General features: G+C 40.7%; 1 protein-coding gene across 6 annotated transcripts in view; it reads left to right on the forward strand.

Moving 5' to 3' along the window:
• The first annotated feature begins 32 nt into the window (after positions 1-32).
• Positions 33-15,988, forward strand: part of carmil2 (capping protein regulator and myosin 1 linker 2) — a 75,921-nt gene continuing 59,965 nt past the window's right edge. For 4 of the 6 annotated variants that reach the window (XR_010914119.1, XM_067500545.1, XM_067500544.1 and 1 more), the window contains exons 1-11: positions 33-579; positions 3,252-3,358; positions 4,550-4,600; positions 5,081-5,140; positions 5,229-5,350; positions 6,000-6,097; positions 6,192-6,262; positions 6,395-6,468; positions 6,568-6,643; positions 7,220-7,308; positions 10,190-10,284. Coding sequence is in view for 5 of the 6 variants with exons in the window: in XM_067500545.1 (XP_067356646.1) it covers positions 552-579; positions 3,252-3,358; positions 4,550-4,600; positions 5,081-5,140; positions 5,229-5,350; positions 6,000-6,097; positions 6,192-6,262; positions 6,395-6,468; positions 6,568-6,643; positions 7,220-7,308; positions 10,190-10,284 (871 nt within the window). In the remaining variant the exon portion in view is untranslated. The remainder of the gene's footprint in view (positions 580-3,251; positions 3,359-4,549; positions 4,601-5,080; positions 5,141-5,228; positions 5,351-5,999; positions 6,098-6,191; positions 6,263-6,394; positions 6,469-6,567; positions 6,644-7,219; positions 7,309-10,189; positions 10,285-15,988) is intronic. The other 2 variants (XM_067500542.1, XM_067500543.1) reach the window with 2 other exon arrangements.

The following is a 15,988-nucleotide window of genomic DNA, read 5'->3' on the forward strand; positions in this document are numbered from 1 at the left end:
GAACATTGTGAAAGTGCAGACTTCCTGGATGCGGTGTGTTTTTCAGTGGGGGAGGTTAGACGAAGTTATTACTCACATCATGGAACAGGATGTGTGTCGATGTTGATGACCAAAAAATGTGTGCACAGTAAGCAAGAAAAGGTGACGCATGTGCATATATGTACAAGAGTAAAAGAGAAAGTCAGTCATATGCAGCCATGCATTTATAAGACCTTGTGGTGGTTTGTGACTCCACACATTTGGTATCTTCACCCTCTATTTTTTTTATTTCTGCTGCCATGAAACACATCCTCCTCATGTAGGCTACTCTTCAGCCAGTACTGGATCCAATTTATTCCAGCAGGATTAATCTCTTTGTTCCTGGTGACAACTTTCAAATCCATGTTTTCTGTCCAGTGTCGGGTAAAACAATACGCTGATAATTCTACGCTGGTCGAAGTTGTCATTCAATGCAGTTCATTTATTTTTTTTTAGATTAAAACTAGAGCAGTAGATCACAACTTCACTCTGCGCATCTACCATTTTCCCAACATTTATTGAAGTTCTTCAGAATGGGCTCTGTCTCTCAGAACATAAGAGGTAAGATGAACCACCTTCAAAAGCAGCATTAATGACTTAACTAAATGACAGTGGCTTATAACCAGTGGCTTTGAAAGGTCCATTTCAGTGTTGTACCACAGATTACATATGTTTACATAGGGATGTTGTTCAGTTTTTTAGAAATGGGTTTGACTATTACAACTGGTGAATTGTACTGCATTATAATGAGAGGGGATTCTTATATTTCAGCCACTCTATATAAGAGGCAGGCAACAGCACTGATGTACATTGATGTAAAGTATTTGGCAATAATTAAAATAAACAGTCTCAAGAAAAGAAAAAAACAATCAAAAGTGTTAATATTTTCCATTTATTGTCTGTGGTGTAACTGTACTGTGGATTCATTTAATAGCACATGGGTGGTGAGAGTCTTTGGTGTTTAGTTTCATTATTCACTCAAGTATAGTTACAGCAAGTATGGTTACAACAGAGCATCCATTACTTAAAATCTAGACCCAAAAAAAACATTTTTTTCAATACTCTACAGTAGGATCAAGATTGTGGCAGCAGTTAAATAACAGACCCCTCTCAGCTTAGCTAATTGCTTGCTTTGTACCCCATTTGTAAGTTGCTTTGGATAAATGCATCTCTGGATCCCTGTAGCCCTCTACAGTGATATTTAGATGTGACTAATATATCATAGATCAGGCCAATACAGTGGTTAGATGGAAGCCACAGTCTCTTTGGAGTTTACCAAATTACATTTAAAGGTTTCTGAGAGCATGAGGACGAAGATTCTCTAGACTGATGAGACACAAACTCTTTGACCAGATCAAACAGGCTACTACAAAGAACTAAATTTAGAGTCTGATTAATTCTCTAAATGACAGATTTCAAGTTTTAATTTTTACATTTAACATTTAGTCATCTGGCAGATGCTTTCATTGAAATCAACTTACAAGTGAGGAACAAGGCAAGCAAAAAAGGCAAGCAGAAAACATTTAAGCAAAGCGCTGTGTTTCTCTTTTATGAGATACAAGCAAAAGATTGGGGTATGTTTTAAGTGAAGTGCATAGGAAGTTGTGGAGCAGTTCTGTTATCAACATTTTTTGAATATTAGAAGCGAAGCACTTCAGCAAGCAGAGTTTGGTAGCTTGTTCCACTATTGTGGGAACAGCAGATGCTGTTCTTTGGGAGATTGCAAGGGATGGAAAGGATTTTAGACCTGGATGAGGGTGTTCAGGTAGACAGTTTCTGCATGCATTTAAGTTGTGGGACCTACCATGGCCTCAAGATGCTAGACAGGTAGATAAATTATGTTGATTTGAACCTTCCTTAGGCAAACTTCAGAGCTTTGAACCTGATGTGGGCAGCTACAGGAAGTCAGTGCATAGATCTGAACATTGGTATGACGTGTCCACTTTGGCTGATTAGTAATAAGACATGCAGCTGCATTTTGGATCATCTGGAGCAGTTTGATTATACATGCAGGTAACCCCATCATCAGGACATTGTAGTAGTGGAAATGAGATATGACCAGAACCTGCATTATATAGCATATTCAGAAAGTAATGGTGTTTCTGATGTTGTTGAGGGCAAATCTTCATGCCCTAGAGAGAGAGGAGGTGTGTTTGGCAAACCTCAGTCATCAATCATGCCCCAAGGACCTGTGGGAACAATTACTAAAGACCCAGTGTTTATGCAAATGCGGTGTTGTATTGAAGTTTTTGAAAGACTAGAACTTCTGTCTTGGAAAAGTTGAGTTGAAGATGTCTTTCTCTCATACAAGCAGAGATGTCAGAGAGACAGGCAGAAATGCGTGATGAAACAGTAGAGTCATCCAGTGGAAATTTCAGGAAGAGCTGTGAGTAGTCAGCATAACAATAACAGGAAAAGCCAGTGGATGATAAAACCGAGGGATGTAGATGGAAAAAGAAAACGACCAAGAACTGAGCCCTGCAGCACCCCGGTAGAGAGGCTGTGAGAGTTAGAAACATGGCCCTGCCAGAATACCTTCAAGGTTTGTCCAGATAAGTAAGACCAAAGCCGGGCCAGAGATGTACCAGAGATGCTCAAATCAGAGAGTGTGGACAGGGGGATCAGGTGGTTCCCCATGTCAAAGGCTTCAGATGGATCAAGAAGAACTATAAAAGAAAAACTGTGCTGCAGATTTTGCAGCTTGCAGATATTCCACAACTGTCAGGAGTGCCATTTCTGTGGAGTTACCAATCTCAAAGCCAGACTGGTTGACTTCAAGGAGGTTAAAAGAAAGGAAATCTGAAAGTGTTGGCCAAAAAGAGAGGGTTCAAGAGTAGGGTTCCTAAGCCGGGCCTTTTTAAGTGAGGTGGGGAAGGTGCCTGTTGTGAGAGATGTGTTAATGATTTGTTTAATGGTTGGCATTAGTGTGAGTGCTACTGCTTGAAGAAGACAAAGTTTGATCAGATGGAAAACTCCAGTCAGTCATTACACCTAACCTCAGTGGAGTTTCCCCGGTCTGACCCTGCTGGCCTGCCTGTAACTTTAATGTCATAAAAATACAATAACACCAACATTACCACTTAATTATTGTCAAATAATATAATCAATTATGAATAACTGATGGTAATCACATGAGCTAAGAAGGGAATGAAGAAGCTGAAAGCTGAGCAACATGACAAATACTTGAGTTTATTTGACAGTGATCCTGTCTGTGTCTCTTACCCTGTGAACAGATCAGATCTCAGACCTGCTGAGGCCTCACAGAGTCTGTCTGGTAATACCCATCATTCTGAACCATTCCAATCAACCATGTGGGAAATCAGCCAACCAACGGTTTGTGGTGAGTGATGTTTTTCCATCACTCCCCTGACATTTTATTTTCTATTTAATATCAATTTATCAATTAATATCAAGGTGTATAAGCAATAAATATTATTATCAATACCAATACAGCCTCTCTGTCATTAATTCTACTTCTATGATGATATAGTATCTCAGTTTTTAGGTTGAAACTTTGAGAAAGGTGGTAACCTCAGTCAGTATGTTATCCTAATCTTTATCATTATTATTATTATTATTATTTCCGTGTTATGTACGTTTTTCTGCACGTCAGAGACAATTCAAACTTACAGCAAATCACAAGACTTTCAGTTATCAGCATTGTATTCTACATAATAATATATTTTATGTTTTTTTTTAATAATCACAGTTTTAGTTTAGTTACTTTTTGGTGAATTTTCTTCTTCTCTGTGTGTATTGCATAATGTTGGCCCAGCTAGAGTGGGTGACATCACACACACTCTACCTTCTAGGTTCAAGTTTTATCAAGCTGTTTTTCTTTTTTTCTTCAGTCAACTTTACTCTTACCTCAGCAAATTATACATTAAAAAATAGGTATCTTTCAGGAAATGTAATTGGCCAGAAGCTCGGTGCCATCTGAAACTGTCATTGGACCCCATTATAATGGAGGTCCAGAAATGTTTAAAATCGCCGACCTGCCTTAGTTTTATTGAGTATCTTCCAAAAAAGTATATCACTGTGTTCAGTAAAGCCTTCTGCCACTCACAGTTTCTAATTTTTGTTAATAGGACTAATACTTTTACACATTTTGCACATTTTGCAAGGGAAAGTCTGAACAGTGAATGTTTGTGACTCAAATGTGTGTGACTCAGCAGTTCAAAAGCTGTTGTTGCAGTGGTAACAGACAGCTGAATCAGCTTTACAGATCAGCTTTTTTCAATTTTGCTTAGAAAATCATTTCAGTGCTGAATCATTCATTGCACATTTTCTTTTTGGAAATCCTTTTTCTAGTTGTACTATGTGTTTATTATTGAGGTGAAAGTGGGTAGTGGAGTTCTAGTGGACCTCATTTGTTTTAAATATGGTGGCCAAAACAACAGAGCCACTTCTTCTTATAAAGCACTCCAATATGACTCCACTATCCACTTTCACCTCAATATAAACACATAGTACAATTAGCACCTGTCTGACACCTTTTCTCTCTCCCTCTAATCATGTATCTCTGTCTTAGGTACTGAGCCTATGGAGAGGTTACCTGCTCATAAACAAGCAACCTGTCAGGGTAAATCACAGCTTAAATGTTAATACATCTGATGTTTTTCTCTAAGCTAAGTCCAATATCTAATCTGTCTCACATAAATGAAGCAAAAAAGAAAAATCTGAGGACTTGCAATATGCGGGTTGCAGGGACCTTGGCAAAGGGCTGTCAATTTAAACTATAAATCTCTCTTCATTTTCCAGCTGTTTATCTTTTTATGTGAGGTAGTTTAAAAATTTAAACCTTGAGCAATTATTCAGTTGAATAAAACTAAGAAGTCTAGAATAACTTTTTTGTGCTAGTGTTTTATCTTCATCTTGTAACTTTACCTTCATGAAAAACAGTTTGAGGATAGTTTGACAAGTATAATTAGGCTTAGGTTAGGAAGAGGTTAAGGACTGGAGTTCAGGTCGTGGTGTTATGCCACAGAGAGTCCTTAGAGGTGTGAAAAGACAACTTTGTTTGTGTATGTGTATGTCTATGAGTATGTGTCTATATGTACAGATGGAGAGCACATTCAGCTACCTGGAGATTTGCTCAATCAACATTCACAGTCTCACACAGGTACAGCTCCAATAATAGGCCAATAAGACCTATGTGTCTTTCCAAAAATCAAACATCATGCATGTATGACATCATATGTGTGTTGCAGGTTGTGTTAGAGACAGATAGACAGACTCTGTCTTTCAGTGTACTACATGTTGAGGATCTTGAGGCCATGGTAGGTCACATGACTGCCTCATTGAAGAGGATCTTCCCTGATTCATCTCCGGGGTGGGTCTCACTTCTACAACCTGCTACATGTCTGAATACACACATATCTAATAGACATTATGTGTATATACTGCATCTACATCCTTGTTTGTTCCTCATGCAGGTGCTGATTAATACTTAATTGACTTTGCACATAGTTTCCTGAGGGTTTAAATAGAATCACAGAGAACAAGGGGAGAGAATGAAACTTTTGACTCTGGCATTCCTATGCCTTTTCCTCTAGGTCCACCATGAGAATGACACTTTTAGTTTTAAGGAGAATTCTCATACAAATGTATGTTCCTGCCAGGGTGTATTGTAACAATTGTGATCCCCTGATTTTTCATCGAGTTAAGTCATCAGGTCAAATTTCACTTTGTCCATTTCACTTTGTCCCACTCACTGGCTTTATTGCCAAACCATTGACATTATCTTTAATGACAGTTAGCAAATGAATACATGATAGAATGTGAACAGACTAAATATTAAAATAACAAAAAAACTAAGAACTTAAAAATACATTTATTATTACCTTGGTTATATTAGTATTGAGCCCAAAGTAAAGCTGTGACTAAGAACAGCTTCACAGAGCTGCTGGCACAGCTATAGAGTCTTTGTCTTGTTATACTTTATATATTATAAACTCTATTTCTTGCTCTGTCATCTTCAGAAAGTTGTTAAAGACCATCACTCCAGATCTACAGCAGAGACTCATCACATTTACTGGTGCCATAGAAGAGCAGCTGAATAATCAACCTGCATCCTGTGGTATGTTCCTTTCATTTTACAGCATTTTAACCATCATGTGTCTGCTGACTAATGTTGACTATCACCTGTTATTGTTTCACCTTGTGTTATCTAGGGGGGTTCTCTGACACTTACGCGGCTTTGTGTGATTTCAATGAGATGCAATCTAGGGAGGAAATTCAGTGGGTAAGATATTGGTGTAATTCAGCACAAGATTAAGAATAAGACATTTCTATATGTCATCTGATATTGAAATAGACACTTAACAAAAGACTAATATTAGCATTGATCCAATAAAACATGATTAACTGTTGGCAGGACGTAGACAACATCTACTACATGCACAACTGGAGACAGTTCAAACTGCAAGACTTCAGTCATTTAGACAGCAGGTGAGATATAATAGAATGTGCTTTCATCCTTTCATTTTAGCCTCACCTCAGTTACATAGTCTGTTAACAAGGCTGTCTTTGTTTCTGCTCTGCTCTTAGAGACTTGGCATTAGCAGTGGCAGCTTTGTCCTTCAACCAGTGGTTTACCAAAATCTCTTGCAGAGAACTCAAACTAGTAGGTTCTCCTCTTATTATTATTCAATTTCAGTATCGAGTAGTTTTCATGCAATGCTCAAATTAACTACAAACAAGAAAACAGCTTTTCACAGAACAATCTGTTGCCCGTATATAAAAAGTCATATTATACTACATTGTACTTTTGTTTTAAACATTCTTAAACCCAGTGAGAGTTTCACAATTTTTTAATTCATCCTGAACTGAAATACATTTGCTTTGATATTACTTCAGATTTTCTTAAACATAGAAACTCCTTTGAGATTATAATAATTCTCTCTCTATTGAACTCTGTCTTGAATATTTTTTTAGCATTTCTTACTTGTTTTATGTAATATATGAGCATATCTTGCTTTATATAATATATGAGCATTTATCATATCAAGGTTGACCTACACGCTCACATTTATCAAGGTTTAAACTCTCAGTTGCCAAGTAAAACTGGTAAAGCCAATGCGGTCACAAACTCCAGCCTCCAAAATGTCAAAACGAAAAGTTAAATCAACATGTCAACATGAGAAACCAGACTGGACATTTGTTTCAGATTTTGCCCTTCTCATTGTCTCTATACCTTCAGACAGTAGATGTCCAGCAGCAGTTGACTTTCCTACTATCCAGATCCCCCAGTCTGGAAGAGCTTTTGCTGGAAGACTGTGGACTTAAACTGTGAGTTTGCATGTGATTTTGTGCAGACATGTAAACAGTGTATCAGATAAGTATTCACAGCGCTTAACTTTTTCCACATTTTGCCATGGCACTCAAAATCGAGCTCTGGTGCATTCTGTTTGTACTGATCATTCTTGAGATGTTTCTACAACTTTAGTGGAGTCCACCTGTGTGAAATTCAGTTGATTGGACATGATTTGGAAAGGCATACACCTGTCTATATAAGGTCCCACAGTAAACAGCGCATGTAAAACCGCATACCAAGCCATGAAGTCCAAGGAATTGTCTGTAGACTTCCGAGACAGGATTGTAATTTAGACCCAGATCTGGGGAGGGGTACTGAAAACTTTCTGCAGCATTGAAGGTCTCAAAGAGCACAGTGGCCTCCATAAACCGTAAATGGAAGAAGTTTGAAACCCCCAGGACTTCCTAGAGCGGGCCAGCTAGCCAAACTGAGCAATCGACAGAAGGGTCTTCTCTCTCGATTGGTGGAGGTGAGCAAGAACCTGATGGTCACTCTGAAAGAGCTCCTGCATTTCTCTGTGGAGAGAGGAGAATCTTCCAGAAGAACAACCATCTCTGTGGCACTCCACCAATCAGGCCTGTATGGTAGAGTAGCCAGACGGAAATCACTCCTCAGTAAAAAGTACATGACAGCCCGCCTGGAGTTTGCCAAAAGGCAACTCAAGGTCTCTCAGACCATGAGAAACAAAATTCTCTGGTCTGATGAAACAAAGATTGAACTCTTTGGCCTGAATGTCAATTGTCATGTCTGGAGGAAACCAGGCACCCTCATTACCTGGCCAATACCATCGCTACAGTAAAGCATGGTTGTGGCAGCATCATCCTGTAGGGAGGTTTTTCAGCGGCAGAAACTAGGAGACTAGTCAGGATCGAGGGAAAGATGAATGCAGCAATGTACAGAGGTGAGCATGATGAAAACCTGCTCCAGAGCGCTCTGGACCTCAGACTGGGGTGACGGTTTCCTGTTTCAATAGGACAACAACCGTAAGCACACAGCCAAGATAGCAAAGTTTGGCTATGGGACAGCTCTGTGAATGTCTTTGAGTGGCCCAGCCAGAGCCCAGACCTGAACCTGATTGAACATCTCTGGAGAGATCTGAAAATGACGCGCACTGACGCTCTCAATCCAACCTGATGGAGATTGAGAAGTACTGTAAAGAAGAATGAAAATGAGAAACTGCTCATAAATAAGTATACCAAGCTTTTAGCATCATACTCAAAAAGACTTGAGGCTGTAATTGGTGCTAAAGGTGCTTCAACAAAGTATTAAACAAAGGTGATAAATACTTATGTACGTGTGATCTTCTTCTTCTTTTCCTTTCGGCTGTTCCCTTACAGGGGTCGGTGAATCATGTGCCTCCATCTAACACTATCCTCTGCATCCTCTTCTCTCACACCAACTAACTTCCTTTCTCACTACATCCATAATCAATCATGCCATAATCAAAAAGAGGAGACCAATCTCGCTTTGGTCTTCCTCTAGATCTCCTGCCCGGCAGCTCCAACCTCAGCGTCATTTTACCGATGTAGTCACCATCTCTCCTCTGAACATCTCCAAACCACCTCAATCTGGCCTCTCTGACTTTATCTCCAAACATCTAACATGAGCTGTCCCTCTGATGTCCTCATTCCTGATCCTGTCCATCCTCGTCACTCCCAAAGAGAACCTCAACATCTTAAGCTCTGCTACCTCCAGCTCTGCCTCCTGTCTTTTCTTCAGTGCCACTATCTCTAAGCTGTACAACATCATTGTTTTCACCACCATCTTAATCACCTTTCCATCTCTGCATTATGACATCCAACTCTCTTGCCTTCTCTTCTTTAAAGTCCCTACTGTCAGTCCTACAATCATAGCTTTCCTCCTCTTTCTCTGCCTACAAACACGCCTTCCTCCTCTCCTTCTTTGCCAACAGTAGTCCAATTTCCACCGGTACCCTGTAGGTCAACAGCGCCAGTGGCGGTCGTTGTTGACCCGGACCCCGACCGATGCGGTATAGAAGTTATTTTCGGCATAAAGTCATGATTCACATTTTTAATTTGGCATGTGTTTCATGTCAGATGCCTTTTCTTACACAACCCTCTGCATTTATCCAGACTTGGGACTGGCATAAGAAGACACTGGCTTGTGTCCCCTTGCGGTTGCATTACTTATGTACTTATGTTATGTTTTATTTTTTTTTATTATTAATATATTTGCAAAGATTTCAAGCTAACTTCATTCACATTGTAATTATTGTATTTGTTTCTAGGAAAAAAATGAATTTGATCTATTTTACGATAAGGCTGTAACACAACAAAGTGTGGAAAAGGTTAAGTGCTGTAAATACTTTCCATATGCACTGTAAACAAAAGCCTTTTTAAAAACGACTTACAGAGATGCATATTAAAAAAATTCAACTTTTCACTTGACCCACAGATTTTGCTTGAATAAGATTTAAAGTTGAAGAAATGATTCTTAAGTTAATTAAATGTTAGAAAAAGGTTTGTAAATGCGGATCCAGACCACATATGAGTGTGTTCTGGATTGGCCTGATTAGTAACAACCATTATGTAATGGTGTGGCACTAAGCCCTCTGTACTGTTTATACACTGAATACATTCTTTACAGCTAACTGGTTTTGCCAGGTCAAACATAAATAATACTTAAAGAAGACACAATAAATCTTTTAGATTTTAGCTCTATTTGGGCACCATTCTGTTTTCTCTGAGCTGATACTTTATATATGCACATTAACAACTATAAAATTGTCTCTTTTTTCAGATTTAAAAAATATTTTTATTTGTAGAGTATAATTAAAAGTTAAGTTTGTAGTTATTAATTAAGGTGGAATTTCAGTAATCTTTGATTGTGTCGCAGGGATTTTGCAATCAAAATGGCAGCTGCCATGCGGGAGCATACATCCTCTGCGCTACAGGCCATCAACCTGTCAGGCAATTCAATTGAGGACAAAGGTGAGTTTGGATTTTTATGCAGTTCAAAAGTCTAAGAAAACGACTGAAAATACTTTTGCTTTGCATGTGTTTCAATTATTATTTAACATTTCAGAATAGAAATGATAAAATCAATGCATTTAAAAAATCTTAGAAATTTTTTTTGTGGAATTTATAAAGCTTTTAATTAATTGAATATAAATATCTATACATTCATTCATTCATCATCTTAACCAATTAGAGGCTGGAGAATATCCCTATTGTCGTTGGGCGAGATGTGGGGTACACTCTGTATAGGGAACACAAAAAAAGGCAGACAACCACACATTCACACCTACAGGCGATTTAGTCAGTTATTTTAACATGCATGTCTTTAGACTGTAGGAGGTAATCTGAGTAGCTACGCAAGCACAGGGTGAACCTGTAAGCTACACACATTGAAATACTGTTCCTTTTATTAGTCATACGTACAATGTTTGTGGCTTTGTTAAAGCAGAATAGCAGGTGTCTCCTCTGCTTTGGAGCTTTGTGTTTTTCCAGTGTGCAGCTACCCATCCTAATCTGCCAAAGGATTTCTTGTTGCTTTGTTTTCTCTCCACTTTCCACTCACCCCAACCGGTCAAGGCAGATGGCTGCCCCACCTGAGCCGGTTCTGCTGGAGGTTTCTTCCGTTAAAGGGAGTGTTTCCTCTCCACTGTTGCCTAGTTATTGCTCAGGGGTTATTTGATGGGTTGCCTCTACATGCTTGTATAGTCTGGACTTTATTCTGTAAAGTGCCTTGAGATGACTTTGTTGTAAATTGGGACAATATAAATAATGTTGAATTGAATAGATACCTGTGTAAAAAAATACCATTACAGAGACCATATTATGCATAAATTACGGCCTATATTAAATTTAGTGGCTCTATTGAAATAAGGTCGTATAATTTTAGTTTTTAAAAAGTGCTCATTTGTCTTATAATAGCTCTTTATACAACAGCACATCTGGTTAGGTGAGTGAAATTATTGATTTTGGCTTCTGTGACTTTAAAATCCCACTCCACACTGTATAATATGATTAATTAGATCATGGAATGGGTAAAAAAAACACTTTTAACAACTATTGTTGTTGCAACCAGTCACAGTGCAACTCTAATCCCTTACATAGGTACGAATTTTTAATCAACCGTGACCATCTTTATTTAGTGCCTAACCTAGCCCAGTGTTTTTTTTGGGTAACCCTAACCAAACCTCTGTGTTTTCACAATTTAAACTTTGCGTTTTTGAATGTTTGAAGCAAAAAAAAAAAAAAAAAAAAAAAAAGTGTGTTACTGACCACCGTTTTGGCTCCATCTTAAGCAGCAGTATCTGCCATTTTGGCAAGGGATCATCTGACTACACTAACTCATCTGAGAGTGACGATCCTGGAGAGACCTATTACAGGTCAGCATCATGACGTCAAGTGGCAAGGTCACCCAAGTATGGTGAGACATTCAGGACACAGGAGGAATACAGTGAGCACAGTCAAAAAAATTTACGGCTAAACGCCTAAGAATAGCTAAACACACACATCCAGTGGAGACCCCCCTAAAAAAATGTACAGGCATCTAACATATTTGCTCCTGCAGTCATTGCACCATGTCCCTTCTGTATTATTGATCAATTCAGATCATTCTCATCTGATCTCTCCAGTTGAGCCAGTAAGGCTGGGGCGCCCTGGAGGCCCTGCAGCTGTGACCTGTGGCCTAGCCAAGGGATTGTGGCATTGTCTCTCAGAACAGCAGTGTCTGTTTACCTCCAGTCTGTCACAGAGATATGCAACACCGCTCGTACGTGTCTAACACATGCTCCCCCTTAAGGGACCTAAGGAGGACATCCTTTCCCATCTGCGAGTCACAGAGAAGAAATTATCTAAAGATCCAGAGAAAGCAATAGCCTATAGTGCTAAAGAAGCTGGTCAAAGCAGGCTATGGGAAGATGTTCCAACCACGTGATAAAGTCACATTAACCACTTGGTATACCCCACATCACATAGTGACAAATAATGGGAAAAACCAAGTGGTCTTCAACTGTTCCTTTGAGTTAAAAAAGCTCTTGCTCCCTGGGCCAACTCTGGCATCTTCCTTACTGGCAGTACTGCTGTGATTGCTTTGGCTGTCAGCAGCGACTTTCACAGCATGTTTCGCAGGACAAGCACCAAACTGGGACAGGAGATATACTCAATGAGTAAGGGCTGTTTGAAATGTGTTTGTTGGTTTCAGAGGTAGCTACGTTTCTGTCATTTCTCTTGAGTCTGCTGATTTAGTCTGTTTTTAATAGAGTTAAGAACTGTAGGTACAAAGTTTTGCACTTCTGGTAAAGTGGATATTTGGTCTTTTATTGGTGGTAGTTTCAGCTTAGTAATCACCGAGCGTTCACACCTTTGACCTTACAAAGGCACACAAGTTAGGTTGGTTTCAATGAGGAGTCGGTTTGGGCTGTAGCCAATTAAGACCATAGATAAGGCACCTGTTGGGCTGGAGCTTCAGCAAAAGTGTCAGCCCTTGTGTTCAGGACTCCTTGTGTGAAGACTGACTGTGTAAAGATGAGCGAGTCTGCCTGCACGAGGACATTAGGTAGTTTATTTCTAACTTCTTTTACTTCCTCTGTTTCTCTACTTTGCTAAACATTAACCCTTTCTACTCCGGAAAGCATTTTTCTTTGTTTTACCATGTGTTTTCAGCAGATCCCTATTCTCCTCTGCAGACACAGGACATGGCGTCCTACTAGAAGACGTCATGTTTCTCACCTGCGCACTCTCACCCAGACCACTTTGACGCCACCTTCTTTTCCCCTTGCCCTGTGGAACTGCCAGTCTGCAGTGAACAAGGCCGACTTCATTCCAGCCTTTGCTAAACAGTTAGATGTTCATCTGCTTGCACTTACAGAAACCTGGATCATCCCATAGAACACGGTCACCCCAGCTGCACCACAGACAACATCTTGGTCACTCCTCTGCATTTATTGGATCATTTCTTCATTCAACTCACAGTCTTCATCCCTAGACCTTCGTATTCTCCCGCCACACTTGTAACATTCTGTCGTAACCTCAGGTCTCTCAACCCGGATCGATTCTCTTCGCTGGTCTCCACAACTCTGCCCCCAACACAAGACTTCTCCATCCTCGATGCATGTGTCTGGATTGTCTCTGCCCCATGTCTTCGAGACCTGTGCGTCCCTCAGCTTCGAATCCGTGGCTCTCCGACTGGTTCCGTAACCAATGCACCACGCTCAGGAGTGCTGAGAGGAAGACTCCATCTGCCCTTGCTGCGTATCAAGATCTGCTTGGATCTTTTTCACAAAGTGTCACCAGGGCAAAGATCGATTACTACCAGGAGAAACTCAGCAACACCTCGGAAACCAGAAAGCTGTTCTCCACTTTCAAATCACTTATCTACCCACCTTCAACTCCGCCATCTACCTCTCTCACTGCTGACGACTTTGCCGACTTCTTTACCAACAAGGTGGCAGCCATCAACTCACAGTTCTCTCCTCCAGATGATGACATCCGTCTAAGTTCTTCCAACACTGCAATGCTCTCATCATTTGCAATTCTGACTGAGAATGACGTATCCACCCTCCTCCTCTCTAACCATCCGACCACCTGCTTTCTTGATCCAATCCCTTCCACTCTCCTTCAAGCAGTTGCACCCGCACTAATGGCAGCTATTACACAAGTCATCAACACATCTCGCTTTTCCAACCTCATTCAAGCAAGCCCAGATTACCCCACTGCTCAAGAAGCCTTCTCTTGATCCCTCTGTAGGGGAGAACTACCGACCTGTCTACCTTCTTCAATTTCTGGCCAAGACAATGGAACGAGCGGTCTTCAAACAACTCCCAGACTTTCTTTTCAAGAACAACTTCTTCGATGTCAACCAGTCTGGCTTCAAGAGGGGTCACTCCACAGAAACAGCACTCCTGACTGTCTTCTGTCTTAATTCTACTTGATCTATTGTCAGCCTTTGACAATGTGATCCATCAGATCCTCTTGTCCACACTCTCTGACTTAGGCATCTCTGGATCAGCTCTAGATCTGTTCTTACCTAAAAGGACAAACCTTCAAGGTATCCTGGTGGGGGCATCTTTCTCACTCTCATAGCCTCTCTACTGGTGTGCAGCAGGGCTCAGTTCTTGGTCCTCTTCTTTTTTCTGTTCTCATTGTACAGGCGCTGATCATATCTCGTCTTGATTACTGCAACGCCTTGTTGATTGGGTTACCGGTATCCACAATCAAACCCTTGATCCAAAACGCAGCAGCTCGCTTCGTTTTTATTCAGCCAAAAACTACCCATATCACACCATTCTTTAGATCTCTACACTGGCTTCCTGTAGCTGCTCGCATCAGGTTCAGAGCTCTGGGTGAGGTCAGGGTGGTTAACTCAACAGCTCCTGCTTACCGCAACTCACTCATTCAAGTCTACAATCCTTCCCATCCGCTGCGGTCTGCCAGTGAACGACGTCTGGTGGTCCCAGCACCGCACAGAAGACACCAAGCAAAACTTTTTAGCGCAATGATCCCGCGATGGTGGAACAAGCTACCAAAGGCTGCACGTTCAGCAGACTCTCTCCCAATATTCAAAAAACTGCTGAAACAGAACTCTTCTGCATCTTCCTATGCACTTAAATCTATATTAATAACAAACAAACGTACTTTCTGCTCTTTCTGGCGCTTGCATCTTGTAAAATGTGAACACCTTTCTGATAGGACTTTGCTTTGATGTTTTCTCCTTGACTTAGATTTTTGCTTGCCTTGTACCTCACTTGTAAGTCGCTTTGGATAAAAGCGTCTGCTAAATATAAATGTAAATGTTTCACCAAGTCAGACTGCTTCCAGATGACCAGCCTCTACTCAGGTTTTTGTGGAGAGATTTGAAATGTAAGAAGCCACCCAATATATATGAATAAAGAGTGAATCCTTTTGGCACCACCTGCTCCCCTTGATTGACTTGGGTGACCCGTCACTCCTGGAAGCCGTCTTCCATGCCTGCCAGGCTTGGAAAAGCAAGCTTCCTTCTAAAGAACTTAGTCAGCTGTTGTAGCCACTGCCCAGTGCTTACAGGGGGGAGCTAACATACCATTCACTGCTGACAATTACAGAGAGGTGGAGAATAGCTTATTTCAGCAAGAATGTTTACCCGGTGAGTACTAAACTAATGGCTTGAAAATCCCTTCCAAGTAGCAGTTGCCTCATCACACTCATCCCAGACTTTGACAGTGTGGCAAACCTCACCTAAGTAGGGGGCCAGCGCTACTGACATTGAGCCTGAGACTCTTCACCCAATCATCCTGGATCCAAAGCATAGGATCTCCTGCAACTCCTCATCCTGCATTATGATGACCAACTTCACCATCCAGGAAGTGAAAGAGTATTTGCAGAGCTGAGGAAGAACGTTTGGATTCTTAGGTGTAATGCATCAGTCCGACGACATCAATATCATTGCACTGAATGCAGGAAGTGTCATGGGAAACCACAACTCCATCGGATCGCAGATCTTTGCCCAGCCAGGCTATGCCTCCACAAGCCTGCCTTTTATTCTACGAGGTCAATTGCACCATAAAACTTGAACTGAGAAGAGATGGGGGATCATTTTCAGGTGCATGGCCACCAGGGTGATGCACCTGGATCTTCTCTCTAGTATTGATACAGACTCATGGCTCTGAGAAGGTTCATAGAACACTGTGAAAAGCCCTTTGAACTACTG

The sequence above is a fragment of the Channa argus genome, chromosome 4, assembly GCF_033026475.1.
Source record: "Channa argus isolate prfri chromosome 4, Channa argus male v1.0, whole genome shotgun sequence".
Classification (NCBI taxonomy): Eukaryota; Metazoa; Chordata; class Actinopteri; order Anabantiformes; family Channidae; genus Channa; species Channa argus.